The sequence below is a fragment of the Monopterus albus genome, unplaced genomic scaffold (assembly GCF_001952655.1).
Source record: "Monopterus albus unplaced genomic scaffold, M_albus_1.0 scaffold41.1, whole genome shotgun sequence".
Taxonomy (NCBI): Eukaryota; Metazoa; Chordata; class Actinopteri; order Synbranchiformes; family Synbranchidae; genus Monopterus; species Monopterus albus.
Window position 1 is genome coordinate 1432006 of NW_018127921.1, and position 25094 is coordinate 1457099.

Consider the following 25094-nt stretch of genomic DNA (forward strand, 5'->3'; position numbering starts at 1 on the left):
TGGTTTTCATTAGGAATCCCTTATTGGAGGCAGCCCAAGAATTCCTGCTCCGACATCTTTGCCACTGCAGTGGTTTAACCAAGTAAAGCGTGCAACAATACTTGAGCTGCCAATAGTCCACATGAGCCACACTCCTATCTCTCCCTCTATACTCCCTATGGACTGCATTAAACCAGCAGCTATTAATGGTGAATGGTGAATATATATTCAGTTGGGTGATATGTTTTATAGGATATATCATGTTGAGATGTTTGAAGTGAGTTCCTAAATGCAAACCATCAAATTATACTATAAGAAGCTCATATAAATAAATAGGGACTTTTTGCTTTAGTCAACAAGGTGAGTGGTGCCTATTAATGAGAGTTTGTAAGAAATGGGAAGGATGTTAATGCACTGTCAGATGTTGGGGAGAAGGTCCATTGGCCCCTGCTTTGGGTTTTATTGCTCTGCTCGTGCACTTGACATGTTCTGCTCTTTCTCACAAACACACAGTAATTGGTTGAGGTGGGGCAGCTATAGGTGGGTGTGAAAGGCATATTACCGGTGAATGTATTGTGTGTGTGAGCGAACATCTAAGCAGACAAGCCTCACACGTGCACTCGGGCATGTGACGGTCAGACGTTTAGATTTAGCATCAAATGGGTAACACAAACACGGTGGTTCCACAACACAAAGTTGTGCCTGGTCGTGCACACCAAAACCATCCAGCCAGACCTGAGTATCACTGGAAAAAGAGACCTCTGGGAACACGAATTAGTGAGCATGCTGCTCTTCCATTACATGTTCAGTGCACATATCACATTTACATACTATAATAAACACTGTGAAGCTTAACTGCTCTTTGAGATCTAAATCTGGAGGAGTCTGTAGTGAGAGTAAGGTCACAGAGCACAGTACAATCCAGCATAAAAGCTTTGTACTCAAGCAAAATCACACAGTTGACGGCACGGAGAGCATGTAAGTTGGAAAAGGGGTATGTCAGGATATTTCTGATACTCACACATGGGGTCGTTTGGTGTCTTTCTGTCAATGTAACTGTTGAACTCCATGAGGAACTCTGTGTTATTTTTGTTCTTGTCAGGAAGCTTTAAGTCCTTACAGTACATCCTGTGGGAAACAAACAAAACAAAACTTATGAACTATGGAAGAATAAAGATGGAGAAATGAAGACAAAAGAAATTTGAAGAAAAAAGAAAATGAAGAAAAAGGAATTTGTCTCTATACTGAGTCACAGTTACAAGTAGCTTCAGATAGTTCTGAAAATGTAATATGAATAAACTGCTTGCCATCTTACCTCGGAGCAATAAATGTATACCCATATTCATCAAACTTGTCCGCCAGCAGGCTTTCAGAAACTGGTGAAAGGTATAAAGTATTATGAATTCTCTCTCATAAATACATATTAATGCTAAAATGAAACAATCTGTATATGCAGATGAGATGGTGCTCCACCGGGCAGAGGTTAACACCTGTTAAATATTTAACAGTTCTCCAATAGCAAGCTGAGTAGAAACACATTAGTGCCAAAGCTTCACATTTTTAATAGTTCCACATCTTTCTTTTTAAAAAAGGAAAAAAATAAAAAAACTTTCACGCTTAAGCTTAAGGTCCTAACTTATTTAAAATGCAAGGGGATGGTACAGAGTAAAAATAGAAAATAAAAAGCGTATATTTAACTGGACTAACTGAATGATTATTTGTGGACAGTTTTACATTCCACAGAAATCCAACACTGTAAAGAGTTCAGATAAAAACTAGGTACAAATACATAAGAAGGACCAGCAAAGACTTGGCCAGACATGCTGGGTAAAAGACCAACAAGGCTCAAGAACAGGAGGAGGGAGATGAAAGTAAAGAAAAAATACTTGCCATTTTCCCCTGGAGTGGAATTAAATCCCAGCAGAGAGAAAGTGAGTGAACGAGAGAATCATCCCCCAGGGAGGTAAAGACGAGAGGGAAAAGAAAGGCAAAAAAAAGACAGGGTAAAACCACAGGGGTCAAAGGTGACACAATATTTTATTCACAGAACGAGTCCTGAATAGAAATATTGCATTCTGAACAAAGGGTTTTAGTCCTTTGGATGTAAATGGAGACAGTGCTGAGGGAGAACACAAAGAGAGGCTTAAAATGCGGTCAGAAATTTTTAGTCGTGATTTAGATGTGCTTTAGCATTAATATTAGCATTCTTTTGGTGGCACATCTGTGGACTTACTTTAGTGATACTACACATCAGAGCAAAATAAGTAATATTAACCACAGTTCATAACCGTAATTTTCCGTTGACACTCTCCAAAGCACAATGTGTCGACAGCTGATTACACTCTACAGCAAATCTTCTCACAATGACATGGGCTACTCCTTGTCCTCATTGGTGGTCATGATTGGGAAATAGCAGCCCCCATGTGGTTTTCCTGTGATATTTGGTCACCGCTTGCTAATCCAACAAAGTATCTAGCAATGATGGATAGCAGGGAGATCTGGGGCGGGATGACTGCATATATTCTCTGCACTCTTGCACGCCTTTTTCTGCAAACAGCTGAATCTGTAAACTATCTAAGACATGCAGCTTCAATCCATTCAAAACGTGAAGGGATTTTAGCATAAATCAATCTCACACACACACACACAGTGACTTAACACATGGCAATGGGAATCGGGAGGTATGTTTTCAAATTGACATTTATATTCACTCTGAAAAAGTATAAAAGAGACAAGTCAGGCTTCAGTTTCAGATAAACCACAGAGCTTAAATATGTTTTGCGAAGACTTTTGATTTTATGCCCACGAACAAGATGAAAACGAAGACAACGCGTACAGAAGGACAACCAGAATAGATGAAGGTTAGTGTGTTTAGCGCGTTCTGTTTTTCATTAGGAGTAATTTAACAAGTTTGTAAAACTCAAAGTGACTCAAAAGGAGAAAACTAAAGACAACAAAGAAAAGCAACAACATGTTTTGGGTGCAGACTCACAGATTTTGCCTTTATGGCTTCATCTTTTAATAATGCAAACGTCCTGTCCTCTGTTCTTTCTGCTACACTGGGTTAGTGCCAAAACCACATCTGAGGGCTATTGCAACAGGTGGGGGCTAAATACATACATGCACACACAGACATACACACACCGTCTGCAACGCGCTGTGTGGGCGTGCATCGCATGTGAAGCACTGCTTCTGAGAACAGACGCTAGCTTGATTCAGAGTAACAGAATTGGTATTATTTGTCAGAAGTCGCTAAATGAAGCAAAACAGATAATGAGAATTAAATTCTTCTGTGTTTGTGAGTGAGTATTTGATGAACCAAGTTAAAGGTGACATTACATCCAAAGTCTGCCGTTAGTGTGAGAGTAAGAAGAAGACAGGGGTTATGAGGTAAAGCACAGTAGGGGAATACTTGCCCAAAAACGCTGCAGGGGGTCCAACACACCGGGGATGGTCAGGAGTTGAGGAGGGCAGGAGAACAGGAGGAGGAAGGAGGATAAAAAAGATGAGGAGAGGAAAAAAGGGAATTGGAAAAGAGAGAAGGAAAGGAAACAAGGTTGCTTACTTCAACTTAGAGTTGAAGCAGGCAATAAAAGACACAAAGGGAGCTCTGGAAAATTTTAGGTGAGACAAGTGTGTGTATTCCTAATGTTTGGACAAAAAGCAGTTTATGCAGCCACATTGTGGGAGTTTAGTTCAGTAAGTTAAAGATGGGTTTAGATTTAATGTAAGTTAGACTTGGTTGTGGTTACATTGTAGTGGTTATGGTTGTGGTAAGATTCCTGATAGGTAACAACAACAAAAGCACAGAGAAATTGTAGTGTAAACTTTTATGTAAATGCAATTGTACATATTTGTAAAACCTTAATATTTTAAGCACCACACTAATGGCTTCACATTTTAAACGTCTAAAAGCAACAATTGTATATGTTACACTTGTTTTTATATAATATTTCAAAGGAGTTTTAGACAGAAGTAACTAATATTAAAGCGACACTTGGAAATTCACTTCACACTTGCTTGAGATTCATATTATATTTTGTTACCTTTAGTCTTTTAGTTAATTTACTGTGGTTGTTCATGTGTTCATTGATGCTCCACCATTTAAAACTTTCAGAGCCAGTTGGAAAACAATAACCGTTTTAATGTTCTAAAGATTTTTCACAACATAGCTCCTGCAGCCAACAGCTACATCTCAGCTGCTGTAAGAATCATGAAGAAGACTTTTCAACCGCTTAAAATGAAACACCTAGAAAAGAAATCTTCAAGTCTCTGCCAGTTGAATTTTTACAGCATTCTGCAATGAAGTGTAGCAATTGCTGCCTAAAAAGGCAGGAAAGTAGGAACTTCAAACACATTTGCTGCAAAAAATGGTCGGCAAAATAAAACGTTTAGACAATACACGGAGAACGATAAGTAACTATACGTTCACAAAATACACAACAAAGCCCTCTTTTGGCTACAGAGTGCAGACGGACGGACAGAGGGACAGACTAACCAGGGATGGCTCCATGTAAATTACATTTAATGCGCACACACGTGCACACTTGTACCTCTAAGTTGTGAGGACTGATAATGCATTCCCTAACCCCTTGCCCTAATACTTAACCATCAGAACTAAATGCCTAACACTAACCTAATCCTAATTCTAACCTGAACAGACCAAAAAAACAACAACTTTTTTTGGTCCACACTATGCAGCAAGTACAGGAACACACATACAGAGAGAGAGAGAGAGGGAGAGAGAGAGAGAGACTATAAAACTGTCCTTTGAGTAACACAATGATTCAATGACATGTTTTACTACTGGGAACAGACAGAGCTCAAAAGAGACATGACAGCGCCACACATATGGAGCCTCTGAGCTAATGTATACCATTCAATAGGCCCTGAGCATGAACACACACTCACAAACACACATGCATAGAGCAAGATACTTAGCATTAAATGAATGAATGAGTACTGGATGTGTGAAAGAAAACACTGGAGCCACTTGTGCCGCCGTCTGACGACAAAAAACTTCAAACAGCAACACAAATGACACAAGAGGACAGGATATATGTACTGTATACTGTGTGTGTGGTGCTGTAAGTGATAGGAAGATAGGAACAATAAGCTCAGACCTGAGCATTTCTCAGCCTTACATGGACAACGATGTCGTCACTGGATATTAGCAGTCTTTTTCTACCATTTGTCTACTGTCTGGATGAATGGAAGGCAAATGTTGAGTGGAAAAATTAAGAATGGCACAGGAGACGGAAATAATTTAGGGTTGCACTTACATTTTGCCTGGGTGATTGTGTCACCAATTGTGGCCCGGATATAACGTCTACTGTACTCTGGAAGGACGAGGGCCAGGCTGACAACAGGACACAAACGCACACACAAATCTTATGGTAAAATACCATAACAGTGTCTACAGCATTTCTGTACTGAATTTACACAAGCTTTTGTAATAACTCCCATAAATCCAAATTTTTGCTTCACAGTATTGCTGAACAAAGTAAGGATTTTGTTGTCTGAGACAATACTGTAGCTGCATGCACATAATCTTGCTCAATCAAATAATTTTACATGCAAAACACAATGAAAACAGCTTTGTTTTGAGAAAAAAAAACATCCTTGCATCATAGCACCACTGTAAATCTTTCAGTAAGTCCTGCTAAGCATTTGTCAGCGGACGGCTGACTTTTCCACACACACTGAAAGTTGCGAAGACTGGGTCCTTGTGGTTTCATGTACTTGCCTGGACTTTGTACTGAACTTAGGACTGCAGTCTGACTCTGGCCCCAGTGACAGCTAAAATGATTCTGTGCCATTATGATGAACATTCAGCAAAGTGTGTCAGTGAAATGCAAAAAAATAGGAGATCCTATGTTTTTGGAATGGGTTTGGTTAAAGAAAAAAATACTTTACAAAAGCAATATCACTTCATGACACATACTGTATATGTGTTTTATATTTACCTGTAATCTGTCCCCTTTACTGGTGCAAAGGTATATGTTCTCAGACCCTGGTCAATGTAGCGCTTCGAAAGCAACAGTTTGATCAGTACATACCAACTTATAAGCAAATGTATTTATTATTATAATGAATTGTAGAACTATGGAATATAAAATTACCTCATCTTGGGATTTCACCAATGTAGACATTGTATAACTCCCTGTTAGCGCATCAATCATTTCTCTACGTAACTGTTGACCAAGTTTAAAAAAAGGGAAAGAATAATCAATCACACTAAACTGAAAAATCACAGTGTTTGATTCTGACATGGAATCATGAGTAATCTATTTTCCAAACCTTCACTTTGAGCTCATTCTCTATCTCTGCATCGAGGAAGTCCAGCGTTACAGGTTCATGAAACTTGGCAGTCTGCATGAAAATGCAAGCAGTATTACATAATATAATTTAAAATTTATGGGCTTTGAGTACAAAGGATGAAAATAAATAAGAAACATTTCAAAAATAAATTCTAATATTTATATATAGCTCTGAAGAGGGAATAAATATGGACTAAGGTGTTTGTAAACTCTAATGTTTGAATATTGTAATCTTCTGTGACCAGTGTGTGCCTGTGTAATTTGAAACAATGCATCTCAAAGGTCAATGAGAAACATGCAGTACTACCAACAAACATCATCGTGGAGCCCTGTGACTGAGTTATTTGTTAAAAAAAAGGAACTAAAATGTGAGCCAAGTTAAACAAATGCATCTGCAGCAGAGATCCTACTGCAGACCAAGAGCAACTTAATGCTAAAAAGTCATGGTGTCTTTCTGCAAAAATGCATTTTCTAACATGTAAAATACTTATGGGCTAAAAAAGACTAAAATCTTTATGTATAACTCTAAAATGTATCATTGACAATCAAGAATTTATGCGTTTCTTGCCTAAATGAAGTTTTAACATCAATTGCAAAAAAAAAAAAAAGATTATGGAAAGTGGAAATGTCTGGCTGTTCATGATTCCAGTTAGCCTACCAGTGGCTGAAGGTTAGGGTGGAGCAGCACATATCCGTTGGGGTCAATGGCAAAGTAGTAACCATTTGGTCCAAACTACCAGAAAAAGGTAATAGACAGGGAGATATCTAGGAATGCAGCAACTAAATATGACATCTACTGTATAAATGAGCTGGTTCTTAATGTAGTGTGTGCTCTTACAGTAAACCGAGGGGTGAGTCTCTTGATGTCTTCCAGGGAGACATCAATACCCATAACCCCCAGGATGAGCTGGTTCTGAGCTTTCTGAAAAAGAGTCAGGGGTAGAAAGAGTCACAGTAACACCCATTTATGAGGCCTGTTTCCCTTTCTGGACGAGTCAAGTCTCTTCATGCGCTTCAAGGAAGTGGAGTGCAACAGAAATCTGGACAATCTCAGTCTCAAAAGCCTTCCAGGCCGCCATGACTCACTGACAAGGCATTTCCAGCCTTGTTTTCACTCACAGCAAAGGAAAGCCCGAACCCTTCGAGATAGTCATGTAAACTCATGTTGAAGCGTTTAGCTACCGGATCATGTCCCTCTGATCTGCAGGATTGATATCCTTTTGATTCCTGCTTTATGACATCCTAGATTCTATTCCAGTGGCGGCACATGGGAGAGCTTTGACGGATTCAACAGAGGATATAACAAAGAGCCACAAGAAACAAAAGAATGAGATGGTAATTGAGAATGTTCTTGTTGTATGTTTATTTTTTGGTTTGGTAAACATTACAGCATGTCCCAAAACCCATAAACTTAGATTCTCCCTTGGGGTCATAGTGTCACACGTACCGTAAATTTAGTCAGGAGTGAATAAATCAAGAAACTATCTGGGACTATGTATGTATAATATAAAAAAAAAGACAGGAGGTACAATAACTATGCTAGTAACATAAATTTGTAAATGAGCAACATAAGAATCCTTACTCACTTTTGAGCCTGTGTTGGTCTTGTTGAAGACAGGTAGAGTTCCAGTGATCACCAGGCCAAGCTCCTGGAGAATCAACATGCAACATATTGAATATACATTAGGTATTTAAGCAATCCATTCATGTCAAAATCATTATCCGTAGCATAAATTCACAGAACACTTCAATAAATAAAATGTCAATAAACATGTAAAACACTGGCCAACATCTACAGACTAGAAATCAGATGCTTTCCGTAACAGAAGGCAGAAACATTCCTGGTGCTGATGAGGTCAATAGTCACAAATGCTGACAATTTCTTATCAGTAAATTGATGACAAGGTCCAAACCATTTGGCTCAGTTTACCAAACCAGTTCCTTATCTTCACTGTCAGCTAAAAGAAGCTTATGCACCACAAAAAATGTATTCATGCAGAATTTATTTGAAATCAGATTTTTCTTTGACTTGACACACAGTAGTGGAGCAGAGTTGAAGCTGAGTTTACCAAAATAATGGCAAATGTTTGGACATTTGCACAGGATTTATCTTAAGTTTTGCATCTGACATAAAACGGAAAAATTGCTAAACAATTTTTGCAAAGCACTACTATCTGCAAATGTCTTTTCACAAACCTGTCAAAGTGCCTTCTGCCTTTGTTAAACTTGAAATGTGGAATCATGTGAGTGAGATATAATGAACGGAACATACCAGAGCGTCCAGGTAGACATTGGTCCACTGAACCTGCTTGGCTTTTTTGTCAGCCTTAACCATAGGCCTGCCCAAAACATCCAGGTACTCCTGCAAGAACAAGAGAAGGATTACAGAATGACTTCAGTTTTAATTTTCAACCGGCACATCACTCATTCAACCACAAGAGGGCACAAGACACAACTGCTGAAGTGAGCCAGGGAGAAGTAGATGTGTTTACCTGAGTGTTCAACCTAATGGCACCTATAGATGGGATCTCATAGTAATAGCCTGAGACAGAAAAACAGGGTTATTATAAAATCAACTGTAAAAATATAAAGGTCCAATTAGATGAAATATCCAAGCTCAAATGACCAGATCAAAATACTTGATTGTAAACATACTGTAATTAACAAGAGACCATATTCAGATTTATCCATAATTCTAATGCTGTCTGAAAGCTAACAATATAACTTTGACTTTACTGAAAATCAGACCCCACCCACCCCTTATTTGAATAAAAGCGGACTAAAACACTTAGAGAAATGAAAAACAGGACTAGAGGTATATTCACAATAGATGAAATTAATCCAAAGTTGTCTAGGCAAGGTCATTAGGCAATTTACCAAACACCTGTTAGCTATTAAAAAAAGTTTACATTTGGGTCGCAGGTAATTTTTTTTTTTTTTTTTTACTTTGCTTTTCATCTTTAAAAAGAACAATACACATCAGATGTGTGTCACAAGCGCTCTATCACAACCTCACACCTTTATTAGCGCAGGCCATCCATTGTATTGGCCCTTTGTCGTAGTTGTGTTGACCTACTGAAAATGTAAAGATGCGAACCTGTGGGGGTAAGAAGGCAAAAAAAAAAAAACAATTCAGTGAAAAGTTAAGACTCCTGCATTCTGTTCTACAAACACTGTGTTTACAGCCCCACCGCTTGCTTTGGGTTGTACTTTTCAAAGATCTCCTCTGCCTTCTCCTCTCCTCCGTCAGTGAAAAGCATGATAATCTTGTTACAGTTAGCCCTCGACACATTCACCTAAGGAACATAGAGGCAAAAACTTTGTTTAAGCAAGGGAAGTGAAAAAAAATCAAGGATTTCTGTAGCTTAAGAGGATGGCAGGGAAAACATTTGCACTCATACAAAAAAGTGCAACGTCCTAAAGAACCAGAAGAGGTCGATGCATACTCACTCTTCCTGAGGACACTCTTGAGAGCGAGTGTGTCCTGTGTCCCATCCTTATTTTGATAATTGGATGGAAATGATAAATTTAATGAAGATAAATTACATCAAATTTTTAAGCAGATTTCATGGAATTTCATCAAGCCTCTGGGACGGTCTGCATATTTCAAGACACACGGCTGGATAAAATCATTAAATACAACAGAGTGCACCATCCTCACTGTTACCATCCACTGGCCACACACACGTTCCTATGTTTGCCAGACACAGATACCAGAAACATTTCACCAAACTCACAGTGACAATTTACCTGTGCAAGCTGCTTGAAAGCCAGCTCTAAGCCACTTTTGTAGTTGGTTATACCCTTAGCAGTGATGTTCTGCACAGCATCTTTTAGAATCCTCTTGTTGCGAACGTTGGCCTGCACCAGGTTGTGAAAGCACGCTGCATAGGAGGCGTCTTCGTTGAACTGGAGGGGAGAGGGAAGGAGGAATGATGGGAAGTGGAGGGAAGGCATTTTCACATATTTTCTTTTTAAATATGTGGCCTGTTTTCCCTTCGTTGCAGAGTCCCTTAAACATACAGAATGGACTTTAAGGTATTTTAAGAAAAATGAAATAAAATAAAATAAACTCTGAAATGTTTAAATAAACAGATATACTTGAATAATGTGTGAAATAAATTTAGTTTTAATTAAATCTGCACAGACCGAAGGGAGCTGTAGGAGCAGAAGGAAGGATTGACAGGAGAGCAGGTAGGGATGTGAAAACAGTGGCATAAGGAGGTTAAAAAAACACAACACATCACAGATGTGGAAGGATTATGCCATCGTGACAGTAACTACCACAACTAGTTAAAAGTCATTTAAACAACTTTACATGTAATATATCTTCAAACTAATATTGGTGAATAGATAATGAGGAAGAGCAGATGGAACCCAGTCAGTCCATGCACACACCTATAGACATACTGTATACACATACACACACAGCAGCAGCATCTACAGAGGACGTAGCCCATTAATACCTAACATCTGTTTTGGCCTTGACTGAACTCCTCCAATCATAATCATGTTCAAAACACACACACACACACACACACACACACACACACACACACACACACACACACACACACACACACACACACAAAACACGGCACCACACCCACACAAGAGGTGATTCTATTATTTCTTACAATACAAATTTGAACAGCTGCAGATACTCACCAATATATTACACAAACTTTTCAATTTGTCATCATATGCTAAGCCCTGCAAGGCTGTTGATATGTGCAATTAACACCTTCTGCTTGGAATCACTTACTGTATAGGCATAGCAGTCACAAAGTAACAGCTAATTATTTTTACTGGTTTAAGAAGAAATGTTTCAGAGATCATTGCAACATATGGGAAGTGGGGAGTAAAGAGGTCAGCTGAAAAATGTATACTGTGAGATTTACAAAAGAAATAAAAGCCAGAATCTCCAAGTGAGGACAAAATCCAACTTAACTTGCTCCCATATGTCATCTCTGTTATTTTTTCCTCTGTGCACTTGGGTTTACGTTTTTAGAACTGCAAAGGGTGCTGCATTTCGCAGTGTCCCCTTCCAACTAGTCAACATGTTGGCGGATGTTTCAGGACAAATACTGCCAAGACATTCATCCTATGAACAGATGACTGCTCGCGCACACACATGGTTCTGCAATTTTCAGTAAATACATTTATATCACTATACAATCACACAAGTTATATCAATAAACGTAGCACAAGGCATGAGAGACACAAGATGCACTGGTCAAAAAGTTAAACTGGGAGTTTTACAGTTTACAGATAACAAGATATTTTTAGTTGTGACATGAGAACAGTCTGACAAACTGTTTGATAACCCTGTATTAATTTGCTCTTATATCAACAATAAACAGGGCTGGAATTTTAACTCTTCTCAGACTGAGGTTAGTTGTTGTAAATATTCACACTGAAACTTGTTTGAACCTTAAACCTGTGGCCTCAGTCACTGACGGCAAATCATCATTTACACCAAATGAAATGACCCACAAAAACAAACTTTCAAACAATTAAATTCTCAGTTATTAAAACATTGGACATGATGTTCACTACAAGTGTCAGATCCCTTAAAGGTCAAATTCCACTTCAGTCTCCCAGCAGATGACTGACAGTAATGAGTCAACTCCACCTGCTCCCTGCTCTTACACAGCTACAGTATTACAGTGAGTTTTCCATATTTTGTCTACCGTACTTTCTTTTAACAGTACCCTATATTGGATTACTGTATGATGGACAAAAAAAGCATACACATTCAATAATATCTGAATAAATATTACTGTAGGTTATTGTAAGTCCCAACATGTATCTATCTATCTGTAATCTCATTTGAGCTTATCAGAGTAAACTGTGTAAAATGGATAAATGGACATAAGGATTGCATGTCATTATTTTCATTATGAATGAATCTGCAGATTATTAGATCAATTGACTGACTCATTATTTGGTTTCTAAACATTTAGAGAATATTGATAATTGCCCATGAAAAATGATATGCCTAGGACAAGGTCTCCACACACACACACACACACTCACACACTAATATAAACCATAGTGAGCTAGAACTTTATCTCATTTATAATCTACATCTTAAATAGCACAGACACGCAGACACAGTAATAAAAGCTCAGCAGAAGAGCACACTGTACGTGGGAATGTACTATGTTCATGTATATGAAGAAAACTGAATTTGTCATTGCCACCACCATGTCACCATGTCACCATGTCACCAGACAGCACTGTAAACAATTCTAGCGCATATACACATATGTATTCAGAAACATGGTTCCCTGGTCCCCATTAGGATGACCAAGCCCCCACAATGTGAGTGTGTGAACAGGTTTGGATCCCCACAATGTGAGTAATACCAAGTGCAGACATCGACTGTAAAACTGGTGGACAGGCTAAGAGCTCCCTGAAGTAAAGCCACTGAGACGTGATCACCCCCTGGTGGCTGGTTGCAGTGTAGGTCATAAATCCCACAGCCTCCATGTTAATAAATGGGACATGAACCACACTAAAAACTCAAAGTGCAAATCAAATACATTTTTCTCAGAGGTCACTTCTGTGTTTTTTGGTAAATATTATCATGCTGAGGTGTGTACAAGTAGTCATTCTTCTAGTAAGTTTGTTTTTAATACTTTATATGATAATATAAAAAGAGATTTTGGTTGATTTCACAGCTTTGATTGGTGGTCCAATACTGTCACCCCACTTCTGGTTACTATTGCACAGAATGTGGTTTCAAAAAGCAAGACGACAGCTGTCACATTCATAATATTTTGGCTTCATTTTTGCATAGTGGAGAAAAGTCATGATGCCATGTCCATCATATATACCTGTATGTTGTTGCTGTTGCAGACACGCAGACTGACACACACATCAGTCCCATTAATTACTAAGTTTTTACTATGAAAGGTTTTAACAAATTGTACCTTCACAAAGCTTCAAAATGCTAAATGGAAGGTCTTCAAACTAAGCTGGAGGCCATCAATATACTTATTACACTGCTGCCTGATTTCATTAACTTCCAAAAGGCCCTTCCACTTAGCTGATTTAAAAGCTCCAAACAAAAATATAAACCACTGCTTTATTAAGGGAAGTGAAAGAAAATGTAATTAATGGTTCATCTGGAAAGCATTCTCCCTCCCATTTGGGAGTGGAAGGGGACAAAGTAGAGGCCAATAAGAACAAAGGAGATTTTAGACAGAGAGCAGTCCCAGTCCCATTAAGTACATGATGTACCTCGTGCCAAACATGTAGTAACTGGAGCGAGCTGGGGAGTTTGCAGCCAGGCAGACTGCCTGTGTGGTGAAGTAAATGCTATGGAAATGCTTTCTAATAAGGAAAACACTGGTGAGTCATGCCACTTTGTACATTAAGAAATGGAAATGTGTGATGCGATGCTTGGCTTTTATGTGTGGTACAAAAAGAAACAACAATCGCAAAAAGAAGCAGAAAACAAGATTTATGGGCATTGGACACCTGCTACTTCTACCCAGAAAGTGTGGCATGTCCTGTCCCACTGTATCTGCTTTCTTCCTGACATCAGGTCATTGCTTTCAGTGATCAACCCATACTAGGTACCTTTTATTTCAGTTACTTGGAAGTGGTGGCATTATGTTCTTGTGTTCTTGTGTAATTGTATTTAGCAGAGGAAAGGACAAATGTTACAAACTAAGAGGATAAAATACTCAAATGCTATGGTGTTAGCAAGAGTCATGTCTTTTTCATTATGTCCTATGTTGTCCAAGCAGACAACAACAGACTCTCCTCTTACACTCATTGCAAACCAGGGAACAAAAGGACAGTTTGGTAGTAATTTTTTTTTGTTGAACCAGACGATATTTATTAAAGTACTGTGAATGTTCCTTTGATGGCTAACAACATCAGCTAAATTAAGCTATGCTCTGTAAATGAGAGACAGCAGATAAGCTTGATTATTGTCAAAAAAATTATGGATTCCAGCGCGGTCTCTAAAGGCACAAAATCAAGCTAGAGCGGTGCTCTTCACATTTGAGTCCTAATCACATCAAGTGTGATTGCCTTCAATTTGACTCGGCTAGTACCCATAAATTCTTCCAATAGGGGTAAATAATCAATATAACCACTTAAAATTGTTGTTTTTTTCCTGATTAATACTGCTAGGAGGCATGAATCTGCCTGATTGGGTTATGGAGGTTTAAATAATGATGGATTTCCTCCATCTCCATGTCACTAAATCCTTTGATGCCTGAGATTCTGTCAGAATTTCATTTGGACTAGCAGAGGCTTTTCTACTTTTCCACATCGAATGTGGGCCATCAGGCAGCACACATTCATTTGTCAAACTTATCTTGTGGCATTTCAGGGTTTGCTCAAGCTGTGTCATGTGTTTGACCAGGCACACGCTCGGATTTAGCTCTGATGCCCTTGAGGCATTTCTCTCACACATGCCCCAGCATAAACACATACACAGGCAAATATACTGCATATACACACTGTAGATACTTTGAGTCAGATGAATGAGAACACAAGTATACATGCATCCACTTAGGGACATACTGTATGATACTATAATAATTAAGATCCATCCATGTGGTCACTGTAATGATTAAACCAATGACTCAGAGCACAGGAGTAAAGCTACTTCAACAGCCAAGCCACAAATACATCCATGTTAACATTCAGCATGTGTGCACCTGGCAATTCAATACAGGCACAAAGTCACATGAACCTTCTGGACAGGATTTTACAAGAATATACAAACTTTGTAACTTGAAGTGATAGAAAGTTCAGTGTTTCTAAAAAACATATAAGTAAATATAAATATAAACATATATATAAATACACGTATTAGCTATGTGAATACTCACAGATACCACGTTCACAAAGTCGTCATCAGAGAGGGTCTCCAGCATCTTGCTAACGGACGTTCGGATGAGTTTGAGGGTGAGACCTGAAACACTGCCACTCCTATAGTTTGAAACAAAATGGTATGAGTTTTACAACATAAATCAATATTGCAGAAAAAAACAAACAAATGAAAAACTGAAACTCCTCTACTTGTTTAAAGTGACACAAACATGTGACACTGCATCTTTTCAAAAGGAACCTTGTTTAATCGGTGGTACAAAGTGATTTAACTGCACCTCTGTCTAATTGTGATCTTTTTTCTCAATCACCTCAGTGCATTTCAAGAAATTTCCATTTGTATTCTTCTGCTTTCCTGTTGCCAGAAGAGTCAGATAGGAAAATGAATACATGGATGACCAAACCAGCTATATATTTTGTGTACAAGATAACTCAGCAGGTTTCCAAAATGTGAAAAACTATACTAAGATTCACAACATTTGGCTAGTTGGTGGTATCTAGCACCAAGCAGTTGAACAGAGTGAACAAACGACATTGCCACCTTTATACCCTGTCCTGTACTTCAACTGACATACAGTAAAGAAGCATATAAAACACTTGATGAATCAGCACCAATCAAAGGTAAAAAAAAATTTGAAGATTCAAAGCTTTAAAACTGTATGATGAATATACTGTATACTGCTTGGCCTCTTTCACCTACTTGTCCTTAGTAAATATGGAAAACAAACTGCTTTCTCTGTCTTTAAATGGATAACGTGAAATCAAAACAACCACATTTTGTTTTTTTAAAGAGGAAATCTACAATGTAACAACAGTGAATTATCATCTCAGATGCAACCTTAGATGAGGTGTACCTATGATCTAGTATTTCTATGCAGAAACAGCTTGGTTTATACAAATCTCACAAGCTCTCATCCATGAGACGTTTTTTCCAACAATGTAAAGTATTACGCGATAGTTTATGGATCTCTTTGAATGGTCATAATCTCCTGGCTGTGTGCGTCCATGTGAGCTTGCCTGACGTCCAGCAGTGCCATTTTAAAAGTGGATTTTTTTGACTGCACCCAGTTTTGTGGATATATTTTCCCTCCTGTTGCTACACTGTGACCAGAGAATGTGGAGGGCTTGAGGTTCCTGCATGTCCAGGAATGTTCATGCACATGAACCTGCTGTTTTACCTGACTGGGTCTAATCTACAACCAGCCGGCTAGTAAGGCACCCTGGGGCGATAAATGATCAGCTGATCAACACCGGATTCCTCTGGAGCACAGTACCTGTTTGTTTTTACTGCTTGAGGCCAATGTGTCTGCTGCATCTGATAAGTTGCTGGTTGGCAAGAGGATTCTAACGATCTATTATGTTATTATTGGTGCAACGCTACCTGAATGTATGCGGTCTTCTGTAATACGAGGGATTTATAGGGGAAGATGCAGCAATCACTGGTTGGATTTACTGACCTTGGAGGAACTTGAAAGGGAGTGATGTTTCCACTACTTGGTGGGACTAAACGGTAAGTTTAAAAAAAAGTTGTGCGTGTTCATGAATTATCCTCTCGTTTTCAGGAGGAGGCTCTTGTTTTTGTTTTTTTTTTCATTTTATGTGGCGTTATGATGGGTGCAAAGCTAATCTAGTGGTACCAAAGATTAAATGGCTTGACATGAGCATGCCATGGGCACTTTAATGACACACTGCCTTACAACACTCCCACAGTTGTCAAACACTCAGTTGACTGTGTAAGCGATGGTCCAGCCAAATAAAACCATACTATACCATGGGCACTTAAAAAATAATCTGTAGTTGTGACCGGGGTCGCTCTAGAGTTCCCTATTAGCGTGGAAATTCCTCTAAGTCATCATTTTTAAGGCATATATCACAGTAATAAATTACTGGACTGTAAATTATGAAGATGCCTGATAAGCTGACTGGTGTTTGTCTTTCAGTGTCACTGGAGCGCTGAGGCAGCCATGTGCACAGCACAGCAGTGCCCAGCAGGGAGAGGCCGCTCCGAAAGTTAGCATCAAGCCTTCTGGACAGCAAAGGAAAATAAAATCTGACTGTAATAGATGAATCATAAGGTTGTCACTCACGCATCTACCAGGATCAGCATGTCCTTGGGTGATGCTGCCCCCTGAATGTACCTGGTGAATAATAACACACACACACCACACAAGCACATAAAGAGATGTACATGTTCACAGAAGTGGAGAACACAGTCACACACACACACACACACAGAATGCAGATTTCTTAAAACAAATTTCTATACAACACAATAACTTAGCACATAATATAGCTTTGAGACTCTATATCATCACTCTCATTTTTCTTTTAGCTAGTTAACAAACACTTTCTATCATTGCATGTGAAATCAACCAGAACACAATGTTCTTTATTTACCTCTCATCTCTTACTTCTTTCATAAACAGGCTTTATTCAGAGTTTGAGTGCTCAGTAGCCAATGGGGCTAATGAAATTTAATATCATGGTTAAAAGAGGATTAGTGGCTTCCAGCCAGATTTGAATAATTTTATGAATAATTTTAGGAGACTAATGAAACTTTTGTATCAGTGCCCCTTGATCTGCAGCGGCTTAATCATCACAGTGCTCTGATGTGTTTGTTTGGCTTTGGTGAGTAACCTCTGTTTGATCGTTTTAAACTGTGTGTGTGTGTGTGTGTGTGTGTGTGTGTGTGTGTGTATACAGATGTGCAGTGTAAGCAGTTTATGCAACATGCAGACACGGTTTAGCTTTTGAAAATTAATGTTTAATATGACAATTACACGAGTAGACTGAATGAGCCAAGTGCATGTCCTTGAAAAAGTGATTACAAACAAAAACAAAACCTCCACACCCCATAATGAGTGTCTGCACTCACCATGGTCGCCTGCGCACATCATAGAGGTCGATCTTATTGGCTGAATTGCTCAAGTCAATCCAAGGGGATGCTGGAATATGGCAGAATGAAAAAATTGGGTGTATAAAATTTTTCCTTATATCTTAATACATTTTTAATCTTAAAGAATAGTTGGACTTCTTTTGAAATATGCTCATTCACTTTGTTGCTGACAGCTAAATGATAATTTTGACACTGCTTTTCTGTGTATTAAGTATGCAACTGGAGTTAAGAGGCCTACAGTACTTTAGTTTAGAATAAATACTGAAAGGAGAGAGACACAGCTAGTCTGGTTCTCACCTAAGTTAAAAAGTATGCCTAATAGTATTTTTAAAGCTCTCTAATTAACACGCATCTCATTTGTCTAATTCATATACAAACCAAACTGTAAAAACAACACACCCTAGTTTGAGAATCAAACTAATGGGTTGCTCACCTGGGTAGTACCGAGCCAATCCAGTGGCAGAACCAAACACTTGCCAGAGGAGTGAAGGATCTTCATCCTTGTTTTTCCGGAAAACATCCTCCAAGGCCTCTGTCCAATTTAGCTCGTTCAAAATGATGGTGGCTGGAACACAAGCGCACACACACACACACACACACACACACACACACACACACACACACACACACACACAAACACAGAAAGATTAAATGACTCATATTTGTACAAAAGTACAAAATCATAAAAATCACACAAGCACAAAATGTCAAGGCTTTTCAAAAGTCATTTCGCCTAAAAAAGCATTTCTGATGAAGGAAAAACCAGGCTTGAAAGTCTAATATACACACCTCCACACACACAGAGATTTGACAGTATTAGGCTACTGACACTGACAACTCAAAGGAAGCCTCCTCACTGATATCGAAACTGACGTCAATCTGTTATGATGACATATATTCTTTAAGATTTCTGTTCTCAAAACACACACACACACACACACACACACACACACACAGTACAATCTACAGCAGAGCGAGCCAAAGAGAACAGAGGAGAGGTAAAAAAGAGAGACTGAATTGGATATTTCTGGAATGAGACAAACACATCTTCTGGGTACTCAGGGTACAGACATACAGTAAATGTTTTGTTTACCTGTTTGTCTGCTGGAACTCGTACTGGCTTAATGCTCCAACAATTGAGTTTGTCCAAAAAGGCAGCACTCTGCCACAGAGAGTGGGCTGCATGCCAAACTGATCCTGCGCACGACTCATGCTCATGTCTGGAATAAGATGCTCCTGTCTATGTACATTTGTGTGTGTTTTTGTAAGAGCAACTAGATTTTTCTTTTCTTTAAACACAAAGGTGAGACAGAGCAGACTCAGGAGATCTGGGGTTTGTTGAGACGGGGTCACAGTACATGATGGATAACAAGTAGTTGTGTGGTTAAAAATGAATTATAGTGATTTAGTGTGAAGCTAGCTGTAACTGAATTAGAGAATTATACTGACAATGCAGGATGATGCGTCAGAGAGGGAAATTTAATTTAAACCTTAGTACTTGACTGATGCATTTGTCTGACAAAAAGTGCCATAAACCTCATTAGTTTTTAAGCTGGTAGTCAAATCAGAATACACACACATACCCCTTTTAGTGGCAGTGTGAAACAGATGTTCCCTAATAATAAAATTTCGACTTTTAACAGTGAAAAGTAATTTTGATTGATTTTGTCTGTACATCCATATTTACAGTCCAAACTATTTACATCTATGAGGGTAGACTAAATATTAAAATCTGTAATAACAACAAAATCTGTACAAATTACAAGACAAAAACAATAAAAAACATTACAATCTCAATGAGGGTTTTTTATTATAGGGATGAGTTAGACACCTGGCTAATTTGCTTTAATCAGATGTACATAATAAACTGGCACTGAGTGCACACTTTTAGCTATATTATATGTAGAAAACCTCAGATGCACAGGTAAAAAAGCTATTTTAAATTGTATAAAACACCTAGCTTGTTTTTTTTTTTTTTTTTTACAAAAAAATACACTTGATTTGCTTTTGTTTTGGATAAAAGTGCCAGCAAGAAGAAAATCATAATTTAACAGTAAGTAAACAAGCAATGCCCAGCCATCCTAAAACCCCTCAAACCTCCCCCACTGTTTTCTCTGCTCACTGTCCTGTACCTCCCTCCCTCCTTTACCAAGGCTCTTCTTCCATGCTTTACAGGATAAAGACAGAGTTTAGACCAGGTCTTAAATGGCTCCCTGTGGTATTGTAGAGCAAAGCGTGTCCCAATGATAAGTAGTAACAATTTGTTCAGGCCTGATCTCTTTGCTCCCTGAGGATGGTCCTTAATAGATTAGTCCTGTTGGTTTCCATGACATCAGTAATACAAAGTCTCAGGGTAACAAGACCTCATAGAGGAAGCATTTCTATTTCTCCACCCCATGCAGCTCATACTTAACAGTGAACTAACAAGAAAAAGGCATATTCGGTATTTAATTTGCCCACCAGTTGCTGCTACAGGAAGTCAACATAGAAACCAACCCATTAGTTGGTTTGTGTCGGCATGATGAAGAAGAGAAACAAAATAAAGGACTCAAATGGAGTGTTTGTCCTTATTCATTGTGTGTTTTCTTTGTGTGAACTTGACAAACCCATTACAGTCTCCCAGAGGAATTTGGATGCAGATACACCATAACACAAACACCCAAATGGGCAGACCAGGCACCGCTGATGAGCTCTTAGCAATAAGATCAAAGATGAGGTAAGGCAGTGTCCTGTAATCTCAGCCAAATAAAAAAAAAAACAAATCACACTTTGGTGTAAACATATCCATCTCTGTGGCATTGTGTCTATTGCTGGCTCAAGGTCACCATGATCAGAGAGAAAAAGAGAATCAGCAGCAACACATGCTCTGGTCAGCTCTATCTGCCAGGCATGAAGTCATGTCCTGAAGGACTTTGGGGAGGGTTTTGAGTGGTTCTTAGAGTAAGAATATTGCCAGCATAAAAAAAACTACCTTAGTATCGTTGTCCTTGTCCTTCACTGATAGAAAACCCTAAATGTTAAATAAATAAAAGCAATGTCTGAATTTTTGAATGTTCTAAAAATGATTTTCTTCTGTCAGATTCTGCTTTCAACCTGATTAGATTAGAAAAATAACAGGATAATAAATGAACAAAGGGAAAAAAGGAGATGAAATGAACAGAGGGAAGCCACTAGCAACGGTGTTTGCCTGAACAGACACTTTTAGTCTGTTGAAACTTTGAATTGGTGCAGAAATAGTGTTATTCAATGACTGCAAGCATGTAAATGAAATAAAAACTGAGAACATAAATAAGTTCCAGCTTCTCAGTTTTTACCTCCATTACCAACATCGTTGTGGCCAGGTCACACCAGAAAGCAGTGCAGTGAAATTCCTCCATGCATCCTTGCAAAATAAATAAGAGGCTACTGTAGAGGAAGTCAAGACCATGCTAGAACTGCCCAATCACAGCAGTATTTGCACTATTGCCTCACATCTCATAACTGTCCCCAAGCTTTCTTTTGTGTGATAGAAGTGGGTTAAATAAAAAAGGATGGTGCAACATAGCTAATATGACAGCCTCCTCTATTTTGTAAAAATAAATCCATTCAATTCAACAGCACCGAATTAAAGCAAAAATCATCCCTAGGTTCTTTACATAGTAAAGTCAAGACCTTATTTTAGAGGAAAACCTAAAAAATCCTCCTTGAACCAGCAAATGGCAACAGTGGGGGAAAAAAAACTGCCTTTACCAGCTTGCTATTCATCATTGACGCATACTTGTGTAACGAAATGTGAAAAGACTTGTGCAGACTTTGGACCGCTGAATTTAAATGGTGGTGTGACTGGGAATTCAGTCAACAAATTACAGGTATGTGTTTGCTTGTGGGTCTTTTATTAACAGGTTGAGTCCTGGCAGCCTTATCAATCGCAGAATTCAAGTATCACATGGTTAACAAGTGAGGATAGGAGTTAAAAAAAAATTATTCATAGATCAAGAAGACATGGGAACTGAATTTGGAAGAAATGATTCTACAATAAATGTTCCCTGTGAGGTACATATTTACAAGGTGCATCAGAAAATCTCCAGGACTGGGGTCACAAAAATTTATTACAAAAAAAATTATACAAACTGCAAGTTTTCCCCTTTGAAGTAATCCCCCTCAAGTCCCTCCATGCACTCCTGGAAAAATTCTCCTGGGATTCTCTGCAGCTCCATCGTCATGGCCCTCTTTATGGCTTCCACGTCTGGAAGCCCCTTGATGACCCCCTTGAGCTTGAGGGGAAAAGGAAAAAAATCACATGGAGCCAGGTCAGGTGAGTAGGGAGGCTGCTTCAGCACGGAGATGTTCTTCTTGGCCAGGAACTGCCGGATGCTCAGGGCGTTGTGAGCCGGCGTGTTGTCCTGATGAAGCAGCCACGACTTGTCCTGCCACAAATCCCACCTCTTTTCATGCACAGAACAAAGCAAATGCCACAGGAACTCTGAGTTTTCCCCAGTTGGACCAGAAACTTCAGGTTGATTCGTTGCTCTGTGCTCATTGCTTGACAATCTAAGCATTTGAAAACGCATACAATGGTTGCAGAGAGCTGAGATTGCAGTTATACACACCCCGGATATTACGACACACGGTGACGCAACCCGCTAATCCCTCCTCCACTCATACTCACACAGCAAACTCATTCCTGGAACTTTTCTGACGCGCCTCATAGATGCTTTCCAAAATCAAACAGGATTCTGGCAGTGATTTATGAGCGTGGCAGCAGGGTGAGGGAGAGGAGGGAAAGCTTCACGGTGCCATGCCAAGCGATGCCCTATGGTGTTCTCTGTCATCAGATAGCGGGTGGCTGAAACCGCCTGTGGATTTGAAAGTAATTACATGGTGGGGGCTGAAGTGGTGAGAACATGCAATCATCATATCACAAGAGGCCCACTAACTCAGTGATACTTGCCACTGATTGTGACATGAGCATGAACGCATCTTTTTGCAAGCAGTGACATCCACTTTAGCTGCTAACACACCTAAAGGTTATCAGTACTACAAAGACCCACAAATACTGTAATGTATGCTTCCACAAAAGCAGTCAAAAAGGATTACCAGTGAAAACCAATAACACAGCACACTAGCAGTGGTGTTTAGGGCAACAAAAACAAGCTGCATATGAAGAGCTGCATTGCAAGGGAACATCCCATAAGAACACAAACATTCACCTGTTAGTGTATCAGAACACAAAGGAAAAGATCAATCAAAACAGCTTGATTCATTAATTTGCAATTCAATTTGCTCCAAAAAAGGAGAAAAAACTGCTACACTTGGCCTCAGATGATAGGTATAATGACAGTGAGAGCAGGAAAGAAGAAGGAAGGCTGAGGAAAGAGAGATACATGGTAAGTCCCAATTCCCTTATCTTATCAATCCTCACTCACTGATCCTCACATGACTGGAATGACTTCTGGGTCCCCAAGGCTATTATTCCTGCTCTTAGGAGTGAAAGTCAAGGAGGCTGCTGGAGGAGCCATGCATGAAGTGCATCCTTCATGGAAGTTTTTTATGAACTGATAGGTCTCTTTATCAGAAATCAGTTGTTGTTTGGATGCTTCAGGTGGACGATTGAAGGAAACAACATCTTATGGCTCTCTAAAAATGTTTTCTCAATTCCCCGTATTTAATTCTTATCTTATTTATTCTTTGCATCTTATGCGGGTGGGACTAAGATGCAAGGAAAAGACGCTAATTAGGGAAACATGGATGCAATTAAGAGACTTTGGATTCACCTAGGGAGATGAATAACCTTTATGGGTGAGGTGGACTGAACATGCGACCCTGTTAGATTATAATATGTCTCCCCTCTCACTACACGCCATGCTATTTTACTCTGTTTGCTGTTTTCAGAAGTTTATAAAAATTTGTCATGAGATTTCAGCATTCTGGATTTCAGTCCTGAAATCTCTTCAGTCGTAACAGTTACAGTAAATCAATCCAACAATCATGATGTATTCACAAACACACGGGGGGGCCAAAAAGTAAAAAATGATTGAAAGGAAAACATTAGATAAAGCTGCACACAGACACTTACACATATCTGACTCATATATTCATTTCTGTAGCATGAGAAAAATGTCAAGGTCATGGGAAAAGACCTTTGGTGATTTCCACTGCTTGAGATCAAGAGCAGTTACTCACATTACACACTGATGACTGTCAGCTGGCTCACACGGATCATGAGTTTGCACAATTTCTACTTGTTAATATTGAGTGGAAAAGAATTCAACAATACAGTGTGACATCGCATGCATCTATTTCACTGCAGTCTTTGAAGCTTTATGGACTGGTTAAATAAGATTACAAGAAAAAAACAATCTGGGAACTTTCTGGCATGGAGAGGAATCCATATGCAAATTCCAATCCACTGATTAGAACATCCTGGGAAGGCATCCAAGTTGTTGTGAGGGCACAGGCCGTAATGACAGGAAAAAGGAGGAAGAAAAAAAGAAGGAATGATAAGGAGAGAGTGAGATGGAAATGAAGACACCTCCAAGTTGGGCAGCCAGCATTGTAAATGAAATAGGGTGAGCATCAAGTAGCACAAGAGTGGAAGAAGAAAGATAAAAATCAATTTGTGCGCGATGAGCTTAGCCACAGGGGCCGTGACTTTAACACAAACACATACACACACTGATGTAGTATCTCAGCACATCACAGTATGTGCGTGTCTCAGGCTGATGGATGCCACACGGCATTGATGCAAACGTGTATCAGATGAGCCCTGGGTCTCCTGCCAAGGCAGCAATGCTCATCTCGTCACATCGCATCCACGCTAGTGTGCCTAATGAGCAAAAAGACATGCACACACAGTCGTGAGATCCATATACAGTACAGTAGGTGCATGCGATTTGACTCAGACACACATGCTGGATCTCACAGCCCAAGTGTTTCTTCCTTGATTTCTTCTTCAAACACATTTAAATACACAGAGAAACTGATTCATTTTGAATGTGCATGCATGCACACACAGCCACGATACTCCCAGTTTGACCACCCACACTGGATGAGTAGGAAGAATA

At 39.1% G+C, this 25094-nt stretch overlaps 1 protein-coding gene across 5 annotated transcripts in view; it reads right to left on the reverse strand.

The window, feature by feature from the left end:
- Positions 1-25094, reverse strand: part of cacna2d1a (calcium channel, voltage-dependent, alpha 2/delta subunit 1a) — a 93398-nt gene that overhangs the window by 13818 nt on the left and 54486 nt on the right. For 2 of the 5 annotated variants that reach the window (XM_020599511.1, XM_020599510.1), the window contains exons 7-26: positions 18485-18616; positions 18031-18100; positions 17243-17293; positions 15158-15257; positions 10050-10208; positions 9491-9595; positions 9318-9396; positions 8792-8841; positions 8572-8661; positions 7886-7948; positions 7138-7221; positions 6958-7032; positions 6280-6351; positions 6102-6173; positions 5946-6007; positions 5262-5338; positions 3396-3404; positions 1870-1878; positions 1295-1355; positions 1001-1107 (exon numbers count right to left, since the gene is read on the reverse strand). In XM_020599511.1, coding sequence (XP_020455167.1) covers positions 1001-1107; positions 1295-1355; positions 1870-1878; positions 3396-3404; positions 5262-5338; positions 5946-6007; positions 6102-6173; positions 6280-6351; positions 6958-7032; positions 7138-7221; positions 7886-7948; positions 8572-8661; positions 8792-8841; positions 9318-9396; positions 9491-9595; positions 10050-10208; positions 15158-15257; positions 17243-17293; positions 18031-18100; positions 18485-18616 — 1527 coding nt within the window. The remainder of the gene's footprint in view (positions 1-1000; positions 1108-1294; positions 1356-1869; positions 1879-3395; positions 3405-5261; positions 5339-5945; positions 6008-6101; positions 6174-6279; positions 6352-6957; positions 7033-7137; positions 7222-7885; positions 7949-8571; positions 8662-8791; positions 8842-9317; positions 9397-9490; positions 9596-10049; positions 10209-15157; positions 15258-17242; positions 17294-18030; positions 18101-18484; positions 18617-25094) is intronic. The other 3 variants (XM_020599514.1, XM_020599513.1, XM_020599512.1) reach the window with 2 other exon arrangements.